We start from the raw sequence: 27085 nt of genomic DNA on the forward strand, positions 1-27085 counted from the left end.
GTTTCCTTTCTCCCCTCTGCCAAGAAAGTCCAATTGTGAATGTCCAGACATTGATCCAAACTCAGGTCCCTTAGCAGACAGTCCGATACTTACTACTGGACCAATCTGCTCCAATTCAACTTTCCAGGCATTCAGATCAAAGAGGTTTTAAGTACCACAAGTGGCATTTCAGAAGCTGCAAAAGCACTTTCAGTTCTCGAACAGTTAAAGAATTACAGCGACCAAGATTAGGTTAATTCTTGTATTTTCAAAGTATGGGCAAAATTACATTTTTGTTGGCGGGGGGGGGGGGGGGGAAGGAGGTAATGTTGAAAACAATTTTGGAAGCACTCTAAAATGGTTATACAGTGAATTGGTTTGACCTTCAGTCTTATTCTAATCTAATGCCATCCTCGTTGTTTAATCAGCCAGTAAAGGTCAGAGCTGTATTTAACATTTTAACTATTTTGTACACCACTAAAAATGCCCTGCAGAAAATCTCCATTCCCAACTTCTCAAAATTGACATTCTGTATGATTTTATGTTGATGGATATAAAGAACATAATAGGGATCCATTAATAGTCTCCAAATACACCAAAATACATAACTATGTACCTGATTCAAGTATAAAGTTTCAATGTGCACTCCCTATCCATGTTCATTGCACATATAGCTTCAGTAAAGGAAGATGAGTGTCCAAATCATGGAAGGTAACAGGAAATTTTGAGAAAACGTATATGACTGCTCTCCATTTGCGAACTAATTGGAGGAAATTCTACTTAGTGCACTTGGCAAAGTCAACCAAACAAAAAAAAGTACAACACATTAAATTCCCTGCTACACATTATAGTAATACTGATACAGTACTGGTTCTCTTGGATGAACCACGTATGATTAAGACAAAAAAGGAGATCTTGTGGAGGCAGAGGGCATGGCTGAGGTACTAAATGAATACTTTGCATCAGTCTTCACTAGAGAAGAGGATATTGCCATTGTAGCAATAAAGGAGTAGGTAGTAGCGATATTGGATAGAATAAAAATAGAGGAGGTACTTAAAAAATTGGCAGCAATCAAAGTAGAAAAGTCATCCGGTCCAGATGGGATACATTTTAGGTTACGGAGGTAAGTACGGGTGACAATTATGAACACAAACTTGTGGTTTTAACATTTCGTAGACCAGCTCATTGAACTAGTACAGCATACTGAAGCACCGATGATTTCTGAACCTCTTCTATGGCAGCACATGCCAACCTAGAAAATTGACAAAAGCTGGCCAAATGTTTCAAAAAAAGCTGACAACTCAAAAACAGTTCTGAATTTGTGCCTTAGTCACGTAAAGACCCAAAGTGCAGTGGGATATGTTGTTCTGCAGGGATACTTAACATTCAATCATTTTTATTGTAAAACTTAAAAGTACAGAAAAATGTAGTGGTGGATCAAAAAATTACTGAAGGGGGTTAGAGTGAAGAACAGGGGTCTTTGTGCATGAACCCCATTAAATCAGGCATTTCACTGGTGGTTGCTGTTGACTGACCTGTTCCTTCCTATCTAGGGAATGAAACTGGTGTTTGACTGGTTCATATTTAGTCAATGGGATATTTGACCACAACAGCACAGTTAGTTTAACAGACAATGATTGTCTGAGGCAATCACAAAAGTATAACATTAACTTTCTGATGCCCTACACACTCTTTTACGTTCTATGATGCCAGATAATTAGTTGTGTTTAACTATCAAACTGTAGAGCAACCAGAAAACCACAACCTTATCAAAATTTTGACTGACCAGCACAAACACAACTTCAACTATTTCTAGAGTAATGTCAGTTTATGAAGACTAAATATGATTTCTACATCTATAGCCCTATTGAAGATTACATATTTGAAATTTTAGGGCTACCAAATATGTGTACTATCATTCAAAAACATGCACAGCACATAAAAACAGAATTAATACATTTGGGGGGGGGGGGGGGGAAGAGAGGTGGAAACCATGAAGTTCTCTTTGGTGGCTGGTTAGCAATTAGTAATTGATTTTCAGCTACTGTTACTTGCACTTAGTAACTATATTACAACATTTGCACTGCAATTCAGTTGTTCAGAATTCAAGGATCACCTTTCTAAGGCTTTTTATGGTGCACAATTGTCTTCTCACTCTAGGGAGGCAGTATTCAAATAAATACATTGCAATCTGTGTCACAACTGTCTCATGGATATCAGGCATTTTTTGAGTCTTCTTCCATGGAACAGTAGTGATTTTTCTGTTGAGGTTACTCTTTTTAAAAACATAATTCATAATCAGCAATTTGCAATTGATTCTGAGCTTCTGTTATTTGCACTTAGTAACCACATTATAACATTCTACAAAAAAAAATCAGTTATTCAGGCTTCAAGGGTTGCCTTTCTAAAGCTTTTCTTTATGATGTAGGAACATAGGAACAGAAGCAGGCTATTCAGCCCCTCAAGCCTGATCGGTTATTCAATTACATCATGGCTGATCTGCACCTCAACTCCATTTACCTGCCTTTGATCCATTATCCCTCAATATCCTTACCTTCTAAAAATCTGTCGATCTCAGTCTTGAAAGTTTCAATTAACCCAGCATCCACAGCCTTTTGGGGATCAGAATTGCACACTTCTACAACCCTTTGTGTGAAAAAGTGCTTTCTGATTTCAAGCCTCAACAGCCTAGCTCTAATTTTAAGAATGTGTATTCTGGATTCCCCCACCAGAGGAAACAGTTTCTCTGTATCTACTCTATCAAATCCTTTTAACATTTGAAACACCTGAATGAAATCACCCTCAACCTTCCAAACTCCAGGGAGTACAAGTCAAGTTTTTGCAACCTGTCCTTATAATTTAACCGTTTAAGCCCAGGTATCATTCTGGTGTGTAATTACCTTTACATTGGAGGGAACTGGTATTCAAATAAATAACTTTACAGTCTGCAGCACAACTGCCTCATGGATATCAAACCTTTTCTTGAGTCTTTTTACATGTAACAGTAGTGATTGTTCTGCTGAAGTAACTTATTGTTTTTTTACATAATTCATTGATGGGCTATGATAGCTTTTGTTTAATCACAGGATAGACTCTTCCACTGTCTAACACCTGGTTAGTAAATATTGATCAGACATTGCTGAGATCGAACAAAATACAGTGCAGCAGATTTTACACACCATGTACGGTATGAAGAATGGCAGTTCATGACTGAAAGACAGGTTGTCACTAATGATGGTATCTATTAACATTGTATAAACAGAATATATATCAACAAGTTTTATATATAGTTTTAAGAAGATCTTACTTAAAGATGGATCTAATAATGCACTTGTGACAGTTCGAAGGCCTGATGTAATACAATAAGTTATTATTCATGAATTGCAATTTGTATTTTCTGTAGTAGACAATATTACTTGATTAGCCATACAAATCAAAAATTTGCTAGGTATTTTCACTTTACTATCAGTGCTTACCGAGTTTGGTGTGAGAGGTGCAGCTCCAACAACATCAATGAACTGATCTTTTCCTTCCCCTTTAGTTTCCTCAGAACTGGTTCCCACAGTTCCCATCTGTCCATCAATGCCAAATCCTTCTCCTGATGCCAAGCTAGTTGTCCCCGCCTTTGCCAGTGCCTCGTATCGATGTCGTAGCATCTGCAGCTCATATTCACAATTGGCATATGCCTGCTTCAGTTCATATAACAGCACTAGATCACTGCGGAGTTCATTGAACATGTGTACAATCTCTTCAGTTGGCATTGGGTTTAGATCTGCAAATAAGTATCAACCAAAACATGTGTAAACATTTTCATAAACTTTAAAACAGCAACCTTTCCCACCTAAATGCAGTCGAAGACATCACTAAGAAAGGCTGTTGTAAGTCTGCAAATAGCATGGGAGTTTGAAGTTCTATGTCAGAAGTGCAGTGCTCTTACAGTGGACCTGTATCTGTGTTTTAATACAGAATCAGTGCTGGCAGCATTAACCTTCAGAACTGCAGCTACACAAAACTGTGGAAGTCATCTATAACTCCATATCATTTCTCCTCAGTGAACTTACTACACCAGCTTCTCCTGAATACCGAAATCACTATTGAACAATCCCCATAAATATGGCTGGTACGTAAGGATTATCAGTTCTTAGCAGGGTATGGATCCATCACCACAGAGGCGTTAAACAAAAGTCTTATAGGTTTGTTTTTGTATTACTGCAGTGTTTCAATGGGCTACATTGGCTTGCTGTAGAAGGAAAAATATCTCTGCAGTCTAATCATTAATTTCTTTCAAATTATGGCACACTTCAGACTGAAATAGCTCAGATTATTCCACAAGTTGCAAAACAGAATTACACAAGTTGTCCTTGACTTGTTAGAAAGGTCTGAAAATATGGAAGCAGACAAGCCAAATTGTCAAGGACTCTTGACCTCCAATTAAATTGCCAACAGAATAGACTTCCAAGCACCAACTTTCTATCACTCTGAACTAGCAACTCCTGACCATAAAGTACATCTATATAGAACATGGATTTTACACATGTCCTCGTTTCCTATAATACAACCAATAGAGTGCTGCATTTTAATAGTCAGTATGTCTATATTAACCTTTAGTACTGAAAGCCTTTTTAAAAAGTTTCTTAAATGATTTTTTCTCCATCACATATATTTTTCTCAAATCATAGTCTACAATAAAAAAAGATAATTATGTAGCTTGGCAGCAAGCAGGCCTCCCTTGCTGATTAAATTCAGAGGTCACAGGTTGAAGCATTTTAATCAAAGCATAGAAGCCATTTATTGGTGAAGACTCTCTTGACATAAAAGAATGTTATTGCACTTTTAATATATTTTAGGATTTTAAGATTTATCTTTAGAACATCTTAAAGATGCAACAAGTTTAAAAGTGTTGCTGGTGACTGTCCTCAAAGTAATTATATGTTGTACATTGTAATTGTGTAACAAACAGCGGATATTTGATTACATGAACCTGCACTCGCACTTCAAATAGTCCACAATTAGCTGAAATATAATGCTGACTGTAGAACACCGACATACTGTATATATAAAATTTGCTTTTTGCTCAAAAATTTCAGAATATTTTTGTCACCTTGTCAGGTTTAGACCAGATACAGGACAAACTTGAGCACATAATCTAGGCTGACACTTCAGTATAATATTGAGGAAGTGCTGAATTTTTGAAGATGGCACCTTTCGAATGGACTTAACAGATCCCATGGCACTATTCAAAGAAGACCAGGGAGTTCTTTCAATGCCTCAACCAACATCACCAAAAACAGATTATGTAGTCATTCATTCGGTTGATGTTTGTGGGTGCTTGCTGTGTGCAAATTGGCTACTGCATTTGCCAATTCAACAACAACTGCACTTCTAAAAGCAATATATTGTTTTGTGAAGTGCTTTGGGATGTCCTGAGGATATGAAAAATGCTATATAATGCTAGTTATTTCTTTCTGTTGCACCTCAGCATAGTGACCTAATTCTAACCTTACAAAGCCTGCTACTTTACCAGCGTTTATTTTTCTATTGTTTACATCTTTCTGACTGATTGCGAATTTATTGTCAAACTATCGGCAGTTTTGTGCTGTTGACCCTTGGCCACTAGGAACAGAATTGACATGGTCTGTACTGGTTTTACATAGGACCCGAACAGGAAGAGAAAGAGGAGACTTTCAACCCAACAGCCTGGGCTGGATTTAACCCAGATTCCAGAGGTGAAAGGATAACATGCATAACCAGTGTGACACCCAGTCCCTTTTTAGGTGTTAAAAAGGGTACTGCAGCTCCAAAAGTGTTGAACAGTAATAGCCCCAGATTTCTTATTTTGGAAAATATCTCAAAGTGCATTAATTCATTTCACTGTCCCTTTCCAATACACGAAACAGTCAATGACACAATTTCACTGATAATATGTTGTTCAAAATTCATACAGTGTGAGTGTGATCAATCTGCACATCTTTTTATAGCAGAAAGTAATCAATAAAATAATCAGGATATCCATTTCTTTACTTACCAACTCCCAACTCTGTCAGCATCTGTTCAATGGCTTTGATTTTTTTCTGTCCAACTGAGCTGGGCAGTTTCATCTAAATACAGAAAACAAGAGAAATTAACAATCAGACAGCAGCTTCATTAAAACAACCTCTCCGGGTATTCCATTAGCAGATAACTTGCAGTTTTCTTTAAACTTGATCTTTTTTCATTCTAAAAAAAAAGCTATTTTAACCCTAGTAGATACATGTTTAAATCTGGTCTAAAATAAGGAACATTCACAACAATCATTGCATGAAGGAAGACAGGGGAAGTGTAGTGATGTTGTATTAGAAAAAGATTTGGAGATTTCAAACAAAATTACATACAGATAACCACTCACTATTACAAACTGATTTTCTTTTTAAAAACTGTTAATCCTTCAGCAATTAAAAGATCCTTCCACTTCAACTATTCTGATACTTTACTAATAAGGATAGGATAATGTTCTAACACTTGCTACATTTTTACTTATCCCATCCTAACCCTGGTAAAACATTGTTTTGAGCAAATATCTGTCAATTTTTTTCCCAGTGCATTTAAGGCATCCCTGGGAGTGCATATTAGGAAATCGCATACCAACTTTGATTTTCCGTCCATTAAAATTAAAAGATGGAAAAAAAATCACACGGTGGGGGTGCAATATTGTAATATGTGTGCCAGGAGTGCTGAAATGAAAAATCTCCACTTTTAAATCTTTTTTAAATGAAGTGTTTGGCTTCCCCCTTAGGAATATAGAAAAGGAGTAGGCCATTTAGCCCCTTGAGTCTGTTCTGCCATTCAATGAGATCATGGCTGATCTGTGACCTAACTCCATATACCCACCTTAGCCCCATTTCCCTTTATACCTTTGGTTCAGAAAAATCTATCAATCTCAGATTTAAAATTAACAAGTGAGCTAGCATCAACTGCCATTTGCAGAAGAGAGTTCCAAACTTTCACCACCCTTTGCATGTAGAAATGTTACCTAACTTCACTCCTGAAAGTCTTGCCTCTAATTTTTAGGCTATGTCCCCTAGTCCGAGACTCCCCAACCAGCGGAAATAGTTTCTCTCTATCTACCCGATCAGTTCCCCTTAATATCTTGAAAACTTAAGATCAAATCACCCCTTAATCTGCTAAATTCCAAGGAATACAACCCTAGTTTGTGTAATCTCACCTTGTAATTTAACCTTGGAGCCCAGGTATCATTCTAGTAAATCTACGCTGCACTCCTTCCAAGGCCAATATATCCTTCCTAAGGTGCAGTACCCAGAAATGAATACAGTACTCCACGTGTGGTCTAACCAGGGCTTTGTACAGCTGTAGCATAACTTCTACTCCCTTGTATTCTGGTCCTCTAGATATAAAGGCTAGCATTCCATTAGCCTTTTTGATTATTTTCTGTACCTGTCCATGACATTTTAATGATGTATGCACATGGACCCATAAGTCTCTTTGGACCTCTGCTGTTTTGAGCTTTTCACCATTTAGAAAGTACTCTGATCTATCCTTTTTAGATCCAAAGTGGATGACCTCACACTTGCCTACACTGAAATCCATTTGCCAAAGTTTTGTTTCCATCTACACTGCTTACAATGCTGCCTATCTTTGTGTCATTGGTAAACTTGGATATGTGGCTCTCTATCCCGTCATCCATGTTGTTAATAAATATAGTGAATAGTTGAGGCCCCAACACAGATCCCTGTGGGACACCACTGGTCACATTCTGCCAATTTAAGTACCTGCCCATTATCCCTATTCTCTGTCTCCTGCCGCTCAGCCAATTTCCTAACCAGGTCAATAATTTGCCCTCAATTCCATGAGCTTCAACTTTAGCTAACAGTCTCTTACAGCTAACGGTATCCCGTTAAATTCTTTCTTGAACACCCCCCACTGATCTTATGTCATTTTACCCATTAACAGATTTGCCCAGTTTACTGTGGATAGTCTCTGTCTCATCCCGTTGAAATCAGCCTTACCTAAATTTAGAATCTTAGTAGCTGTTGCAGGTTTCTCCCTTTGAAACACAGTATTATATAAGATCGCTATTAGATAAATGTTCAAGCACTGTTAGCTGTTAAGTAAATCTGGCTCATTACTCATTATTAAATCTAATATGGCCTGCCCCCTGTTGGTTCTAGGACATATTGTTGCAGAAAGCTGTCCTGAACACACAAGAAACTCACCACCTTTCTGGCATGAGCTCGTCTGCTTATCCCAATCTATATGAAAGATAAAATCCCCCATTAAAACCATACTGCCTTTGCTACATGCTTGTCTAATCTCTGCATTTATACATTCTGCCACTTCACAGCTGCTACCAAGGGGCCTATACACAACTCCCACTAAAGTCTTAAATCCTTTTCTATTTCTTAATTCTACCCGTAAAGTCTCCTCTGCCTGCTTAACTCTCGTTATATCCTCGGTTATCATTGAAGTAATTTCATCCTTAATCACTAAGGCTACTCTTCCCCCTCTGCCAGTTTCCCTAACCTTCAATTTGTTCTTTATATTCTGTGCGTTTGTCTAAAGAAAGTTTATTTGGGCCACACACCCTAACCTTCAATTTGTTCTTTATATTCTGTGCGTTTGTCTAAAGAAAGTTTATTTGGGCCACACACCCTAACCTGTCCTTCTGCTCTGATGTTTTTCTCACACATTTCTTATTTTCTCTCCTGATTCAATTACTTTACATAAGAACATAAGAAATAGGAGCAGGAGTAGGCCGTACAGTCCCTCGAGCCTGCTCCGCCATTTAATTAAATCATGGCTAATCTTCTACCTCAACTCCACTTTCCCGCCCTATCCCCATATCCCTTGATTCCCTTAGTTTTCCCTTTACCTATTGTGCCTAAAGCATAATTTCTCACTATTACTCTACTTTCTGCCTTTTTGTTTGTTTTAGAATTATTATTTATACCACCTTTTCCATTTGAACCCTCCCCCCAATTTACTAGCTTAAAGTCCTTGTGACCGCCCTATTTATCCTTTCCGCTAGGACCCTGGTCCCAGCTCGGTTAAGGCGTAGCCCGTCCCAGTGGTACAGTTCCTTCCTGTCCCAGTACTGGTTCCAGTGTCCCATGAAATGGAACCCCTCTTTCCTATACTATTCCTTCAGCCACATGTTCACCTCCCTAATCTGCTTATCCCTACGCTAATTTGCACATGGCTTGGGTAATAATCCAGAGATTATAACCCTTAAGGTCCTGTTTTTTTAAATTTAGCTCCTGGTACTCTCTGAACAGGACCTCTCTGCCAGAGAGTTAAATCTATCTGTATGCATAATCAGGATACGGGCAAAGATTCTAACATCCCTATTGTTTTTTTATATAAAGGAACCTGTATAGGTCTGAAATTCATTTTTAAATTATTGAAGCAACAAGTTGTTTTCAGATAGATGGACTACATCTTAATTCTGCTGACCCCCCCACCCCTCATATATACAGATACAGTGATAGGAAAGCTTTTAGCAGTATGTAGATTGAGGAGGAGGTTGTTGCATCAGCATGCTATCATGTAGTAACGTAACACAGAGTCTCCTAATATGGCTCCCGGCTCCCTAATGAGATCTTCTCCTTTGTAAATCTATCCATTGCCATCGTTGTAGGCACAGCAAAGGAGGAGGCCATTTGGCCCATCGTGCCTGTGCTGGCTCTTCGAAAAAGCTATCCAATTAGTTCCATTCCCCTGATTTTTCCCCTTAGCCCTGTAATTTTTTCCCTTCAAGTATTTATCTAATACCCTTTTGAAAGTTATTATTGTTTTTAGTCTTATCAAAACCATTCATGATTTTGAAAACCTCTACAAAATCTCCCCATAACCTTCTCCGGTCTGTCTCTCCACATAACTGAAGTCCCTCATCCCTAGTACCATTCTAGTAAATCTGTTCGGCACCCTCTCTAAGGCCTTGACATCCTTCCTAAGGTGTGGTGCCCAGAATTGAAGACAATACTCCAGCTGAGGCCTAACCAGTGTTTTATAAAAGTTTAGCATAACTTTTCTAACATCCCTATTGTTTTTTTTATATAAAGGAACCTGTATAGGTCTGAAATTCATTTTAAAATTATTGAAGCAACAAGTTGTTTTCAGATAGATGGACTACATCTTAATTCTGCTGAACCACCCCCCTCATATATACAGATACAGTGATAGGAAAGCTTTTAGCAGTATGTAGATTGAGGAGGAGGAGCTTTTTCGAAGAGCCAGCACAGGCACAATGGGCCAAATGGCCTCCTCCTTTGCTGTGCCTACTACGATGGCAATGGATAGACTTACAAAGAAGAAGATCTCATTAGGGAGCCGGGAGCCATATTAGGAGACTCTGTGTTACATTACTACATGATAGCCTTGTTTTTGTACTCCATGCCTCTATTAATAAAGCCCAGGATCCCATATGCTTTTTTAACAGCCTTCTTAACTTGTCCTGTTACCTTCAAGATTTGTGTATGTGCACCCCCTTTAGAATTGAACCATTTAGTTTATATTGCCTCTCCTCATTCTTCCCACCAAAATGTATGACTTCACACTTCTCTGCGTTAAATTTCATCTACCATGTGTCTGCCTATTTCACCAGTGTATGTCCTATTGAAGCCTGTTACTATCCTCCACATTGTTTACTACATTTCCATGTCATCTGCAAACTTTGAAATTATACCCTCTATACCCAAGTCCAGGTCATTAATATACTTCAAAAAGAGTCCTATTACTGACCTATGGGGAAGACTACTGTATACTTTCCTCCAGTCTGAAAAACTCTTCAGCACAATTCTCTGCTTTCTGTCCCTTAACCAATTTTGTATCCATGCTGCCACTGTCCCTTTAATCCCATGGGCTTTAATTTTGCTAACAAGTCTATCATGTGGTACTTTATCAAATGCCTTTTGAAAGTCCACATATACAACATTAACCGCACTACCCTCATCAACCCTCTCCATTACTTCATTAAAGAACTCAATCAAGTTAGTCAAACACGATTATCCTTTAACAAATCCATGCTGACTTTCTTTTATTAGCACGTGCTTTTCCAAGTGCCAATTTATTCTGTCCCGGATTACTGGGCATGATTTTGACCCCGAGCCGGGAAGGGGGCAGGGGGGTCAAATTGCAGACTGGAGAGTCAGAAATACGGGTTTCCCTGACGTCCTTACGATTTTGACGTAAGGACGTCTTTTTTTTGTCGGTTTGCCATCCGACTGGCCGGCCTGATTGACAGGCTGATCTCAGCCGGACAGGACAGCAGTCAGGCAAAAGGCGTGTTCAGGTAAGTCTTTGATTGTATAGATGGGTGGGGGGGGGGGGCGGCATGAATGGGCACAGGGCATGGGGCACTGATAGGCACCAGTGGGCATGGGGATCACCCGCCCCTCGTCCCACCCCGGTGAAAACCGGAAATGGGCGGGATGGAGGCGGGTCTGAAATGGTTGCGATTTTGAATGACCCCCGTCCCCAACCCACCCTTTTTTCAATGTTAAAATCGTGCCCATTGTCTCTAAGTTTCCCCACCACCGACGTTAGGCTGACTGGCCTGTAATTGCCAGGTTTATTCCTCTCCCTTTTTTTGAACAGGGGTGTAACATTTGCAATCCTCCAGTCCTCCGGCACTATCCCCATATCTAAGGAGGATTGGAAGATTGTGGCCAGAGCCTTCGCAATTTCCACCCTTACTTCCCACAGTAACCTAGGATGCATCCCATCTGGACCGGGTGACTTTTCTACTTTGAGTACTGCCAATCTTTTAAGTGCCTCTTTATGTATTTTTATCTAATCCAATATCGCTACTACCTCCTTCTTCACTTCTACAATGGCAGAACCTCTTCTCTAGTGAAGATGAATGCAAAGTAGTACTTCAGCCTCTGCCTCCACAAGATCATCTTTTTTGTCCATAATTGGTCCCACCCTTCCACTATTTATATGGGTTCCCTTTTATGTTAGCGGCTAATCTACTATCATACTCTCTCTTTGCCCCTCTTATTCCATTTTTTAGATCTCCTCTGTACTTTCTCCTCCTGGTTCTCTACTGTATTCTACTGAATCTTATATAAGCCTGCTTCTTCTGTTTCATTTTAATCTCTCTGGCCTTACCATCCCAGTCCCCTCTCCTTCACTGCTTAAGATCCCCTGGTGCATTTTAGCTCAATCAACAAGTACGAGCTACAAGCATTGTTGCTAGATTGGGTGGGTTCATGCCCAATTGGGCTTGTTGTTGTCTTAACATGTGGGGAAAAAATGGCCTTGGATGAGTGCCTAATGAGGGGGCGGAGGAGTCTCAAGTTGCGAAAGTTTAAGCAGTCAATGGCAGAATTGATTCTAGCTTCAACAGCATGCTTAAACTTTGCATTATTGTCCGGGCTGCTGGCGTAGATCATGCAGTACCTGAGGCCCAGGTAATAATCGATAAATGAACCACCGCTTGTAATAATTTTTACATTTTCATTTAGTTTAATTTGAAAGCAGGAGTTGCTTTTAATTTAAAGTAACACAAAGACGACAAAGAAATGGAAATAAAAGTTTTAGAAAGTGAATGCACGAAGAACAAATTATTTGGGGGCAGGTTGAGTTTAAATGAATTTCTAAACAACCTTTATAGTTCAGTGGAAGCCTCATCGCACAAAGTATATAGCTTCATATTAACTTAAAAGGTTGCTAGTGTAATTTTTTTTTAGAAAAAAGACTGATAAGTAATTAAACTGAACCAATATTTTTCTCCCAAGTACATTTCTTACACTTTTGCTTTTTCAACATTTTTTTTAAGAGCTTTTTATTTAATGAGTTTCAAAACAAGGCTTATGGTGTGCAAGCAAAGAAAGCCATTCTTTTGCCTCCAAAAATGCTTAAAATCCAAGAGTGGCTGAGGGGGGGGGGGGGATTTGGACCTCTGGACCCCTACCGGGCCCGGCTCTGCCCTTGAACACCACTGGGCTTTCGGGCGGGTCCCCAAACCACAGCAAGTTTTAGAGAGGCTATCTCACTGATTTCAATACTTTGTTGACAATCCCTGGTACGTGGTTGGTGAGAGAGAATATTTAACAATGGCTCCTTTACAAGCCCTGGATCCTCATGCTGGTAGTTGCTATCATTACTCTGGATCAGAAACATAAACTGGAGTTGATAAAAGCTTAGTCACAAAGAGCCAAGTACAAGATCAGGGAACACTCAGGAACGGAAGTCAGAGCAAAGATGGGATGCAACGAGAGGATTATTTACTGTGACAACTATTATCTTATTGGAAAATAGTTGATACATTTTTTTAAAAGTACGGACACAGAAGTTGTATTTGTTGCACTGCTTTGATATTTTTACACACATATGCTTGGTGCATAAAACATAAAACTAAAAGAAAAAGCATACAAAAATGCAAAAAACAGCACAGATCCTGGTGACTGGGAGAGATACAAAGAACAGCAAAGGGTGACAAAATAGATAGTAAGAGCTACAAAAAGGGAGTATGAAAAGAAACTTGCAAGGAATATCAAAATCAACACAAAAATAACTTACAATTATGTTAGGAAAAAGAGGGTGGTCAAAAGCAATGTGGACCCCTTAAAAACTGATAATGGTGATATCGTAAATGAAAATAAGGAAATGGCGGACATGTTAAATAATTACTTTGCATCAGCATTTACAGTAGAGGAACAGGATACCGGACATCCCAAGGAAACTAATTTTGAATCAGGGATGGGGGCTCACCATAATTAATGTAAGCAAATTAACAGTAATGAAGAAAATAATGGCACTAAAGAGTGACAAATCCCCAGGACCATCCCAGAGTTTTAAAGGAAGTAGGAGAGAACATTGAAGATGCCCTAACTATAATCTTCCAAACTTCTGTCAATTCAGGAACTTTTCCTTTAGATTGGAAATTTTTTTTTATTATTTGTTCATGGGATATGGGCGTCGCTGGCAAGGCCAGCAATTATTGCCCATTCCTAATTGCCCTCGAGAAGGTGGTGGTGAGCCGCCTTCTTGAACCGCTGCAGTCTGTGTGGTGAAGGTTCTCCCACAGTGCTGTTAGGTTGGGAGTTCCAGAATTTTGACCCAGCGACGATGAAGGAACGGCGATATATTTCCAAATCGGGATGGTGTGTGACTTGGAGGGAAACGTGCAGGTGGTGTTGTTCCCATGTGCCTGCTGCCCTTGGAAAATTGCACGTCACTCTGCTATTTAAGAAAGGTGAGAGAGGGAAACCAGGGAATTATAGACCAGTTAGCCTAACATCTGTTGTCGGGAAATTATTAGAGTCTATAATTAAGGATAGAGTGACTGAACACCTTGAAAATTTTCAGCTGATCAGAGTCAGCGTGGATTTGTAAAGGGTAGGTCATGCCTGACGGATTGAATTTTTTGAAGAGATGACTTAAGTATTGTACAGGGAAACGTCTTATGGATGTTGTTTATATGGACTTCCAGAAGGCATGCGATAAAGTCCCTCATAAGAGACTGTTAGCTAACATTGCAGCTTATGGAACTGAGGGAAAATTATTGACCTGGTTAGGAAATTGGCTGAGCGACAGGAGACAGAGAGTAGGGATAATGGGCAGGTATTCAAATGGGCAGGATGTGATCAGTGGTCTCTCACAGGGATCTGCATTGGGGCATCAACTATTCACTGTATTTATTAACGACTTAGATGACAGGATAGAGAACCACATATTCAAGTTTGCCGATGACACAAAGATAGGCAGCATTGTAAGCAGTGTAGATGGAAACATAAAATTACAGAGAGATATTAATACATTAAGTGAATGGGCAAAACTGTGACAAATGAATTTCAATGTAGGCAAGTGTGAGGTCATCCACTTTGGACCTAAAAAGGGTAATTCAGTGTACTTTCTAAACGGTGAAAAGCTTGAAACAGTGGAGGTCCAAAGAAACTTAGGGGTCCATGTACACAGATCATTAAAATGTCATGGACAGGTACAGAAAATAATCAAAATGGCTAATGGAATGCTGGCCTTTATATCTAAAGGACTAGGATACAAGGGGGTAGAAGTTATGCTACAGCTATACAAAGCCCTGGTTAGACCACACCTGAAGTATGGTGTTCAGTTCTGGGTACTGCACTTTAGGAAGGACATACTGGCCTTGGAGGGAGTGCAGTGTAGATTTACTAGAATAATACCTGGACTCCAAGGGTTAAATTACGAGGCGAGATTACACAAACTAGGGTTGTATTCCCTGGAATTTAGAAGATTAAGGGGTGATTTGATCGAAGATTTCAAGGTATTAAGGGGAACTGATAGGGTAGATAAAGTGAAATATTTCCGCTGGAGTCTAGGACCAAGGGACATAGCCTAAAAATTAGAGCCAAGACTTTCAGGAGTGAAGTTAGAATACACTTCTACACGCAAAGAATGGTAGAAGTTTGGAACTCTCTTCCGCAAATGGCAGTTGATGCTAGCTCACTTGTTAATTTTAAATGAGATTGATAAATTTTTCTTAACCAAAGGCATTAAGGGATATGGGGCTAAGAGGGGTATATGGAGTTAGGTCACAGATCAGCCATGGTCTCACTGAATGGCGGAACAGGCTCAAGGGGCTAAATCGCCTACTCCTGTTCCAATGCCTGAAAATACAGGATTGCTTGAGAAAATAGGCTGCAAAAAGTGTCAACAACAACAACTTGCATTTATATAGCATCTTTAACGTAGTAAAACATCCCAAGGCGCTTCACGGGAGCGATTTTCAAACAAAATCTGACACCGAGCCACATAAGGAGATATTAGGAAGGGTGACGAGGTAGGTTTTATGGAGCGTCTCAAAGGAGGAGAGAGAGGTAGAGAGAAAGAGAGGTTTAGGGAGGGAATTCCAGAGCTTAGGGCCTAGGCAGCTGAAGGTCCGGTCGCCAATGGTGGAGCAATTAAAATTGGGGATGCGCAAGTGGCAAGAATTGGAGTTGCGCAGAGATCTTGGAGGGTTATAGGGCTGGAGGAGGTTACAGAGGTAGGGAGGGCATGGCCATGGTGGGATGTGAAATCAAGGGTGAGAATTTTAAAATCGTGGTGTACCAGGAGCCAATTTAGGTCAACGAGCACAGGGGTGATGAGTGAACGGGACTTGATATGAGTTAGGATACGGGCAGCAGAGTTTTGGATGAGCTCAAGTTTATGGAGGATAGAAGATCAGAGGCCAGTCAGGACAGCATTGGTGGATTCAAGTCTAGAGGTAACAATGCATGGATGAGGGTTTCAGTAGCACGTGAGCTGAGGCAGGGGCGGAGACGGGCGATGTTACAGAAGTGGAAGTAGGCGGTCTTGATGGTGGAGCGGATATGTCGTCGGAAGCTCATCTCAGGGTCAAATAAGATGCCAAGGGTGCTAACGGTCTGGTTCAGCCTCAGACATTGTCCAGGGAGAGGGATGGAGTTGGTGACTAGGGAACAGAATTTGTGGCAGGAACCGAAGACAATGGCTTCGGTCTTCCCAATATTTAGTTGGAGGAAATATTTGCTCATGTTGGACATACAATGTGACAAATCAGAGGCAATGGATGGATCGAGGGAGGTGGTAGTGAGGTGGAGATGGGTGTCGTGTTTTCAGATGATGTCGCCGAGGGGCAGCATGTAAATGAGAAATAGGAGGGGGCCAAGGATTGATCCTTGGAAGACTCCAGAGATAACGGTGAGGGAGTGGGAAGAGAAGCCATTGCAAGTGATTCTCTGGCTACGACTGGATAGATAAGAATGGAACCAGGCAAACAAAGTCCCACCCAGGGACGGAGGAGAGGCGTTGGAGGAGGAGAGTGTGGTCAACCGTGTCAAAGGCTGCAGACAGGTCAAGCAGAATGAGGGGGGATAGTTTACCATGGTCATAATCACATAGGATCTCATTTGTAACTTTGATAAGGGCCGTTTCAGTACTGTGGCGGGGCGGAAATCTAATTGGAAGGATCCAAACATGGAGTTGCAGGAAAGCTGGGCATGGATTTGGGAAGCGACAACACGTTCAAGGCCTTTGGAGAGGAAAGGGAAGTGGGAGATGGGGCGGTAGTTTGCAAGGACAGAGGGGTCAGGGGTGGGTTCTTTGAGGAGGGGGTGATGATGACAAATTTGAAGGGAAAGGGGACAGTACCTGAGGAGAGGGATCCGTTAAGAATATCAACTAACATGGGGGCCAGGAAGGAAAGTTGGGTGGTTAAACTGTAATATCAAATTTAATTTTTTTTGAAAATGTTATTTTAGGGTAAAATTGGAACTATTCAACCACTTCGGTTTTTATACTGATGGCATTTCGCTTGATCATCTTTTTGTTTCACCAGCATGGTAAAAATATATTTGTCAGTCAAATTTATTTGTCTATCGTTCCTTTAAGAGCCAATCCAGTTTTGTTTTTAATTGCAAATGGTATTTTTCGCTTTCAGTTGCAATTCCAGAAAGTTGCTAACCTGTGTAAATTCACTGAATGCACTAAGGAACTTGGTGCTGCAGGGGTGCATTGAAATGTGTAGTTTCCTCCAGTTAAACATTGAGATGATCTAAGCTATCGTCTTTGGCCCCTGCCAGAAATTCCGTATCATTCCCACTGATCCATCCCTATCTCCGGCCACTTTCTCAGGTTTAACCAGACTTGGCATCCATATTGTCTCCATTATACAAAGATTGCCTACTTTCACCTCCGTAATATCATCCACCTCTGCCCCACCTGATGCTGAAACCTTCATCCATGCCTTTGTCACCTCCAGACTCGACTATTCCAATGCTCTTCTAGACAGCCTCTCATCCTAACCGCTTCACAAACTTCAGTTAATCCAACACCCTGCTGCTCGTAGCCTATCCTTCACGCATCACTCCAGCTCTTGCTGATCTACATTGGCTCCCAATCTCACAATGCCTCCAATTTAAAATTCTCATCCTCATGTTTAAATTCCTTCACAGCCTCGTTCCTCCTTAACTCTGTAAACTCCTCCAGCTCTACAATTTCCCCAGAACTCTCCATTGCTCTGATTCTAGCCTCTTGTACATCCCTCTGGAATTCCACCCGTATACCCTTGCACCTCCCTCCCCTCCTTAAAACCATCTCTGTCCCCCAGCTTTTGGTCCCCCTCCTAATAGCTCCTTCTTTGGCTCAGTGTCCATTTTTGTCTGGGTATGCCTCTGTGAAACACCATGGGATGTTTTTCTACATTAAAGATGCTATATAAATGCAAGTTGTTGTTGGTGTGGGAGCTACTTCTCCACTCATATTTCTCAGTAAGTTCCTCATTTCAGCTGTAATGCTGGGAGAGTTATACATTGGCATTTAATGCTAAAGGTTTGGAGGTTCTAGTCCAGGAGATATGCCACTGTAGGGTGACTCTCTTTGGAACTGAAGGCCACCCTCCTGAAAGAGCACAGGTGCAAGGTACATCAACAGAAGTTTCATTTGGGCTCTCGGTGTCAGCATTGAGATTCTCAGATTAATCATAGCATGGCCAAAAGTCTGCCCCAAAGGTATCCAACATCAGAAAAGCACCACTTCTATATCAATGCGAATTTTATGTTTCCTACGTTCGAACCCTTAATGACTTCTCTAAATAAGATTCCCAACTTAGTGCCCATGTGTGGATGATCTCGGGCAGTCTAGATTAGATTTGAATCCAGGATCAGGCATGAAAGCACCCAAAACAATTTTCAGTGCCTGGAAGACTTTTTTTTTAGTCCTGTCCCCACATCAATTTTTAAAGCAGAATACTGGGAGCAGGCAAAGAGAGGGCATGAAAAAATATTGGCAAATAAAATCAAGGAAAACCCAAAGATGTTTTATAAATACATAAAGAGCAAGAGGATAACTAAGGTAAAAGTAGGGCCTATAAGACACCAAAAAGGTAACCGGTTTGGAGGCAGAAGACGTGGGTGTTTTTCTTAATGAGTACTTTGCGTCTGTCTTCACAAAAGGGGACGATGCAGACATAGTAGTTAAGGAGGAGGAGTGTGAAATATTGGATGGGATAAACATAGTGAGAGAGGAAATATTAAAGGGTTTAGCATCTTTGAACGTAGATAAATCGCCAGGCCCGGATGAAATGTATCCCAGGCTGTTAAGAGAAGTAAGGGAGGAAATAGCGGAGGCTCTGACTACAGGCGTGATGCCGGAGGACTGGAGGACTGCTAATGTTGTATCATTGCTTAAAAGGGGGGAAAGGGATAGACTGAGTAATTACAGGCCAGTCAGCCTAAACTCAGTGGTGAGCAAATTATTGGAAAAAATTCTGAGGGATTGTATTAGTCATCATTTAGAAAGGCACGGATTAATCAAGGACAGTCAGCATGGATTTATTAAGGGAAGGTTGTGTTTGACTAACTTGATTGAATTTTTTGAGGAGGTAACAAGGAAGGTTGATGGGGGTAGTGCATTTAATGTAGTCTACGTGGATTTTAGCAAGGCTTTTGACAAGGTCCCACATGGCTGACTGGTCAGAAAAGTAAAAGCCCATGGGATCCAAGGGTAAGTGGCAAGTTGGATCCAAAATTGGCTCAGTGGCAGGAAGCAAAGGGAAATGGACGATGGGTGATTTTGTGACTGGAAGGCTGTTTCCAGTGGGATTCCGCAGGGCTCAGTATTAGGTTCCTTGCTATTTGTGGTATATATCAATGATTTAGACTTAAATATAGGGGGCATGATTAAGAAGTATGCAGATGATACAAAAATTGGACACATGGTTGATAGTGAGGAAGAAAGCTGTAGACTGCAGGAAGATATCAATGGACTGGTCAGGTGGGCAGAAAAGCAGCAAATGGAATTCAATTCAGAGAAGTGTGAGGTAATACATTTGGGGAGGGCAAACAAGGCAGTGAATACACAATAAAATGGTAGGATACTGAGAGGTGTAGAGGAACAAAGGGACCTTGGAGTATGTATCCACAGATCCCTGAAGGTAGCAGGTCAGGTAGATAAGGTGGTTAAGAAGGCATACAGGATACTTTCCTATATAGAATATAAGAACGGGGAGATTATGTTAGAACTGTATCAAACACTAGTTAGGGCACAGCTTGAGTACTGCGTACAGTTCTGGTCACCACATTACAGGAAAGATGTGATTGCATTAGAGAGGGTACAAAGGAAATTTACAAGGATGTTGCCAGCTCTGGAGAATTTTAGCTATGAGGAAAGACTAAATAGGCTGTGGTTGTTTTCTTTGGAACAGAGCGGGCAGAGGGGTGATTTAATTGAGGTGTATAAAATTATGAGGGGCCTAGATAAGAGTGGATAGGAAGGACCTATTTCCTTTAGCAGAGGGGTCAATAACCGGGGGCATGGAATTAAAGTAATTGGTAGATGGATTAGAGGGGAGTTGAGGAGAAATTTGTTCACCCAGAGGGTGGTGGGGGTCTGGAACTCACTGCCTGAAAGGGTGGTAGAGGCTGAAACCCTCATCGCATTAAAAAAGTACTTGGATATGCACTTGAAGTGCCGTAACCTACAAGGCTACGGACCATGAGTTGGAAAGTGGGCCAAATGGCCTCCTTCTGTGCCGTAAATTACTATGATTCTAGGCAATAACTGACATCATCTCACAACTGGTATGCAAATATCATGAGGGTACACATCAGAAAATGGAACACTAGGTACCGCTAACTGTTCAATTAAACAGTATTGACAATGTTGTTTAGAAACCAAAATTGGGTTTTATGATAGTACTTTATAATTTGGATGCCTACTTATCCATAGAATATAGAAATCAGAATGTCACATGTAATAAGAATTAAATAACAGGACAAATTATTAGAACATTTGGAGCACAAAATCAGAATGCATAGTAACATGTTAATTATACAAAACACACGTTTTGAAATATTGTACCTTATCTATGAATCATACAGCTACAGCTATGTTTTAGCCACAATACACACAATCAAGACAACCTTCTTCCAACCTTATTACTGGACACAGAATATTAATCATGTCCTGTGTCATAGCATTTACCAGCCACGGTTGAAATCCAATTAAATTCTACCAAAGAACAAAGCCAGGACAGTTTAAAATAAACTTAATTATGTGACTTTGCTTCCTCAATATAACTACAGAAGTTGAAAGAGGGGGAAAAGGTATGCTAAACTGCAGTTGTTGTCCCTGGATTTTGCAACACAATACAATTTATATTTTACACATTCTGTTCCAGCACTGAAATGTGATCAGCATTACTTGGGAATACATAGTACAGTCACTAGATTTAAGATTAAATAAAATGGTCTTTTCTCCAAGAATCATACTTTATCTTAATGACCATAAAAATAAATTCATTTTATTCCCACTGAAATAAACAACAGTAAGGAAACTTTAATTTGGTAATCTAGCCAAACCTTCTCTATAATGGTGGCCATGGAGCTGTTGCAATCCAAAAACACTACACAGCAGCACAATTGAGCCAATCATATAATTTTGCTGACAAATACAGTACAACTTTATTACAATGCTACAGGCAAAGCTGGTTAACAAAACTACTTGTTTAGGCAACAAACAGTCAAATTTGTCATTGCTATGAAATTGAAATGTCTCAAAAATATAGCTTGGAAAACAACGAAAAACAGACATACATAAAAAGTAATCTGAAGCACAAGACATAAATGCCTATGATTTTCAAAGCAGTGACTGACTTAACATAGTCACTAACACTTCATGACATTTTACTAGTGATTAATTTTATACATTGTGTATTAAAAAACTTACCGGTCACTATTCATTTACATTCATAAAAAATCCCGATTCAGACTCACATTAAACTTATGTAGTAAGTTAATGATTTTTCTTCACTGTTTTGAGATTCTACAGCTAGCATTATTTCTACTTGTAAGTATACCTGTGCAACTCATTAAAAAAATGTCTGAAATGCCTGAAGGATTCCAAACTTTATCAGCCAAAGCTATTCTTTCCTTCTCTAAAACGTATGAACCTAGGGGTGGGAGGAGAGGGCAATAATTCTGTGCTGGTAATGCTGTGATCTGACAATTAAAATAGAAGGGTTATATAACTCATCAATAATTTCTTAGCACCTTTGGTTGCTAGAACTGTTTCAAGATCAGTACATGTAATGCCAGCACCAGGGGCTAGATTATGAAACTCATCTACAATCATTCTTTCATCATAATTACTCATTATAGTCATTAACAAAGATCATTTTGCTGCAACATTATCCAGTAAACGGGTCTTTACCTTTGCAGCCCTCATGCGACAACGTTTTCATTGTTTGCAATTAGTTGGTTTGATCATTGATAATCAAGAAAAATGAGGTCATCAAAAATCCCCATAATAATCATAAAAATAGGTCATGATTGGACAGCTTGAAAAATAAAAAAAGCTGGGAAAAAATTGCAAATTGGAAAAATAAACTGATTGGCTATTTAAGGAGTCCTTTTGAGAATTGTTCCCAGAACATTTGATCTGGATGATCGCTTCTTTAAAGTCATCCCAATAAACAAATTGCAACATGTTAACCCATAAGAGATAATACATTATTAAAAGTATTTGAGTAATATACTCCTCATTTTGATGAAATAAATTTTGCATATAGACCGGTCTGTGCTCATCAGTCTTGAAGACAAATAAACTGACATGGGTGAGTTTTCAGATATGAGTTTTATGTTGGTGATATAAATCATAAAATGTTGGTAATGATAGTAAATTAAAATACACTTTGGCTGTTGATACTGTGTAGCCTTTAATAAATTAGTTCTCTACATTATTGAGGCATGGAACAACTTTAGCTTAAATAGGAACTCTTTTTTTTGTTGGATTACCAAGGCAACCATTCAGAATTACAAAATTACATGCATTCAGCATTGTAGGAGTTGATGTAAATTGCAATTTCATGCTGTCTAACACTACAATGCAATAATCTCACCTGCTTGAATACTACAGCCTTATTTTTTCACAATAAATCATCAGTGAATCAGATACACGAGGTTGGGGGCTGGAATTTCTAACCTACGACTGCCAGACTGGGCCTTTGATAACCACAGTTTACATACCTTGCTAGCAGCTTCCCATCCCTCATCACGTTTCAAGGTGTTAGGCAATGCACTTTAAAGATGCCAATAAGTTGACATTTTGCTTTCTTGGGAGAAAGGAAAGAAGGGAATGGGACAATGGGACAGTCATACTGCCATCAATCCTGCTCCTTGGTCAACTCAATACGAGTAAAGAATTAATTGGACAATATCCCCTCATTCCCCCTGCTCACAACCCAGCCAAGACATCTTAGTATGTGTCAAGACTGGGTTCAAACTCTGATTTATTAATGAAGAGTTCAGCCATGCAGCTGGATTTAACCACATAAAAACAGACAAAATACATACCACTATTGTCCTTGACTTACACCACTAAAAGTTGCTAGCAAAGTATGTAAACTGTGATTACCCGATGCTCCGCCTGCCTCAGTCTGGTGAACATGAGTTGGAAAATCCAGACCCCAGCATCATGCATCTGTTTCACCGATTTGGGACCAAAAAATGAAGCAAGACTATTGGCACATATGGGCCTCATTTGAAACAAATCCATGCTGAATCTTCTGGCCATCAGTGACGCCCCATCCACAACGTGATTTGGCTCCATACATTAGATGATTCTACTAAGTAGTCTATCATTTTTGCTTTTTTTCCCTCCAAAGCATTTCTTCATTATTCTGGCTGCTGGCATTTAATTCCAACCCACAAATTGATGAGGACAGATGTTCATTTGAGGTTCCGAATCCACTGCATAATTGAGATCAGGAAGAGGAGTTCATACAGGGCCGATAAATGCAGCTGAACTGTCACCTGAGGCACTTGGTCCATTCCCATCAATATCCCAGGGCTCACATTTATTAATACCTTCCTCTCTACTTGGATGTCAGAGGAAAGAAGTCTTCGCCACCTTAACTTCACAGCAGCTATCGCCAGAGTTGTGCTATCTGCTGTAGGATAAAACTGCAGACATTTGGAACAGGGGCAGTCCTTCCCATAGAAAAGGTTACCATAACATAAAGCATTCAAGCTACTGCATCTTTCCACCACAGGAGACATCTTCCATATCTGGCAGTCAGCAGTGCATACCTGCAGCAAGCAAGTGACAAACACTATGCTTGCAAGGGGCAACAACTTCATCACTTTTCCTGTGGGAAGGAGGCATCAGTGGGACTGATGATAGCACCCATGTGAGCTTCATGGCTCTTCATATCAATCCCACAGCCTACATGAAGAGAAAGGGTTTTCAGTCAAATATTGTTCAGGTGGCACATCAGTGGCCATTATCCAGGAAGCAGCCACGATGCCTTCATTGTGTGGCAGTCCGCAGTGATGCATTATTTGAAGGAGAAGAGTCGCTGGGTGGATAGCTCATAAGAGAACAGGGTTATCCTTTGCATCCATGGCTGCTGACTGAACTGAAAAACCTTGCAACATCAAAGGAGCATTCGAGCCAGTGCACCTTATCATGTTTGTTGATCCTCAGCTGCCACTCCACCATCAAGGAAAGTTTGCCATGCAGCTTTGGCACAATGAAAAAGCAGGCAAAATAGGAATGGTTGTGTACGATACTTTAAATGGCACCTCCCAGAAGATGCAGCAGTTCCCAATTTAGGGTTGCTAGAGTTGCTATGGTTGATGTGATTGTTCTTTATTTGTTTTTGGGGCCTGGGCAGTGCTGGCAATCCAATATTTTGTTACCCATCCCTAACTGTCTTGAGGGCATCATGAATCAACCACAATAGAGTGGGACTGGAGTCTCATGTAGGCCTGATGGGTTGGGTGGGGTGGGGGGGTGGGGGGGGAAAGAGGGTTCCCTTTCTGAGGATATTTGTGAACCAATGAGTTTTTAAGACAATCTGGCAGCTTTCTGGAGCTAGCCCACAAGTTACCAGATTTATTGGGCAACTGCATGGAGGGAATTGAACTCATGAACTCTGGGTTGCTAGTCCAGTGCCATACACACTTGGCTACCGTACCCTTAACAAGAGGATCACAGTTAGCTACCTTCCGATACTGGCAAACTTCTTCCTCATTTGGAACCAGATATGAAGCATCAGGGTGACTGCATTGACTCAATCTGCAGACTCTCTTCATGTACCTTGCACCTGTGCTTCTACTGGACGGTGGCCTTCAGTTCCAAATAGGGCCACGCTTCTTTGGTGCATCTTCTGGACTAGAACCTCCAAACTTTCAGCATCAAACGTAGCAGTGCTGTCCATGTCTCTGCTATACCATTGTCAACAATTAGTCGACTTTTCTGTCATCATAACTTGCCCCTTAATGGCGACCTGCAGCTCTTTAAGGGCTGTTGCCTCATTAGATTTTCTGCTTCCCAGACATGTATACCATAGGCTATTCAAATCAGGAGGAGGAGCTCCAGATGGAAAATTCAGCTCAGCCTAACCTCTGAGCTACCAGCACAGGCAAGTCTGCGCCATAGCCCAGCTCAGTCTCATCTTTACCATTAACAACAGGGCTCAACTGGCACAACAATTCCTATTGCAATTTACAGCCCATGGGCCACTTCCGGTCCTGAAGCCCCAGCCCAGTTCTACTTGTGCTTATATTTCTCATTCACTGACTTGTCCTGTTTGAATTTGGTAGGCCTTTGGTAGGTTTTGATAAATCCTATATCCGAACACCTAGGCCTGTTGGCATCCACCAGCTTGATACATTTATAATTTAATGGGAACATCAATTTAAACATTAGTTCCATGGTTTTTACCTTAGATGGACCACCAAAGAAAGAAAACGTTTATTGCAATTTTTGGGTCTGTCTTAGATACTTTTTCGGGTTTAATGATACGTGTCACTGCTATAAGGGGATCCCACATCCCTTATATTCCAGAGTTGACTCATACTGCCCAATATCTACTTGTATAATAATGTAACCCAGGGATGTAACAAGGTGATCCTTGTGACATATGAACTGGATATCATCTGTTTCACACGAGCTTCCCAAATGTGCTTCCCAACCTTTTAGGAGTCAGACTGTTTATACTTTAAGGAGATGAGGCCAGAATGAAACATGAAGTTATTTTATTTCTCAACTAGCAAGTGAATATACATTGCAACAATTATGATCAGACTCACTTAATTCAAATCAGTAAAACTTGTCTTTGCGTAATAATACAAAATAATTAACACATTATGCTTCCCCACATCAGTGGGGCATCTTGCCTGGCTTAAACAAAATAACTTCTAACTACCGTCCCACATCTTAACTCTAAGTCTGGGCCAAAACACGCTCAAGCAACTTTCTGTTTAAAATCCCGACTGTCAGTGTGTTTTTTTGTTCCTATTTTATCTCCTTGTGTTCATGACCAGAGTGGCAGCCTACATTAGACAAGCCCTGCTGAAAGCCTGAGATCAAGATCTTCCCAACAGAATGGAGGAAAGGATTATTGGGATAGGTTAGCAAACTGCTTGCTGATTTTGGTCTTTGGGGCAAAAACTTCAATGCATTAGCATTTTAACTATCTTTCATCTCACTGCTTTTTAAAATAAAACACCTGTGAATACATTTTCCTTTAAAAATCCAACATTTAAATGTATTTCTTTTCCAAATCCTTCCTGTGGGAAAAATGGTGGAACAAAATGCCAAAATATGATAATGCTTTTGTCCTAACTGTACAAACAGGCTATCATAATTATTGCTATTTTTCCATTGATTTTTTTTTTACTTGACTACGAATTATTTTTCAGTTCTGAGAAAAAAAATACAAAAACAGGACCTGGACTTAGTCTGTTTTAATTTAACTTTGCATCTCTAGTCCAGTTCACATGCACACTTTATCTTGATTCAAGGTTAGGCATCTGAAGGAAATAGTTCTAACTAACAAACTGCATCCTGCAGGTTTCAGCTGCTTTTTATTCAGATTTCAGCTAGAGGTTTAATCAAGGTTAACGGCTGAAAGTTGGGAGAAATCTAAACATTAGCAATATATTACAGAAATTAAATTTATAAAAACTAAGGGCTAAGATTGCTTTGTAAATTTGTCTCACCTTAAAAGCGCAGTACATCCATGAAAGAGTGTTCAGCAAACTCTAATTTAATGCAATGCAATTAACTATGTCAAAATGCATCACATCATTTGCGCTCTGGTTCAACATAACAAAACTGAATCATACTCTCTGGCTCTTCTCTCTCCCCAAACAAAAAAAGT

At 40.1% G+C, this 27085-nt stretch overlaps 1 protein-coding gene across 1 annotated transcript in view; it reads right to left on the reverse strand.

The window, feature by feature from the left end:
- Nucleotides 1-27085, reverse strand: part of dmap1 (DNA methyltransferase 1 associated protein 1) — a 75865-nt gene that overhangs the window by 8442 nt on the left and 40338 nt on the right. Inside the window, exons 9-10 of the mRNA XM_067990130.1 lie at nucleotides 6005-6077; nucleotides 3456-3751 (exon numbers count right to left, since the gene is read on the reverse strand). Of these exons, the coding sequence (XP_067846231.1) occupies nucleotides 3456-3751; nucleotides 6005-6077 (369 nt within the window). The remainder of the gene's footprint in view (nucleotides 1-3455; nucleotides 3752-6004; nucleotides 6078-27085) is intronic.

Source organism: Heptranchias perlo, chromosome 9 (assembly GCF_035084215.1).
Source record: "Heptranchias perlo isolate sHepPer1 chromosome 9, sHepPer1.hap1, whole genome shotgun sequence".
Lineage (NCBI taxonomy): Eukaryota > Metazoa > Chordata > Chondrichthyes > Hexanchiformes > Hexanchidae > Heptranchias > Heptranchias perlo.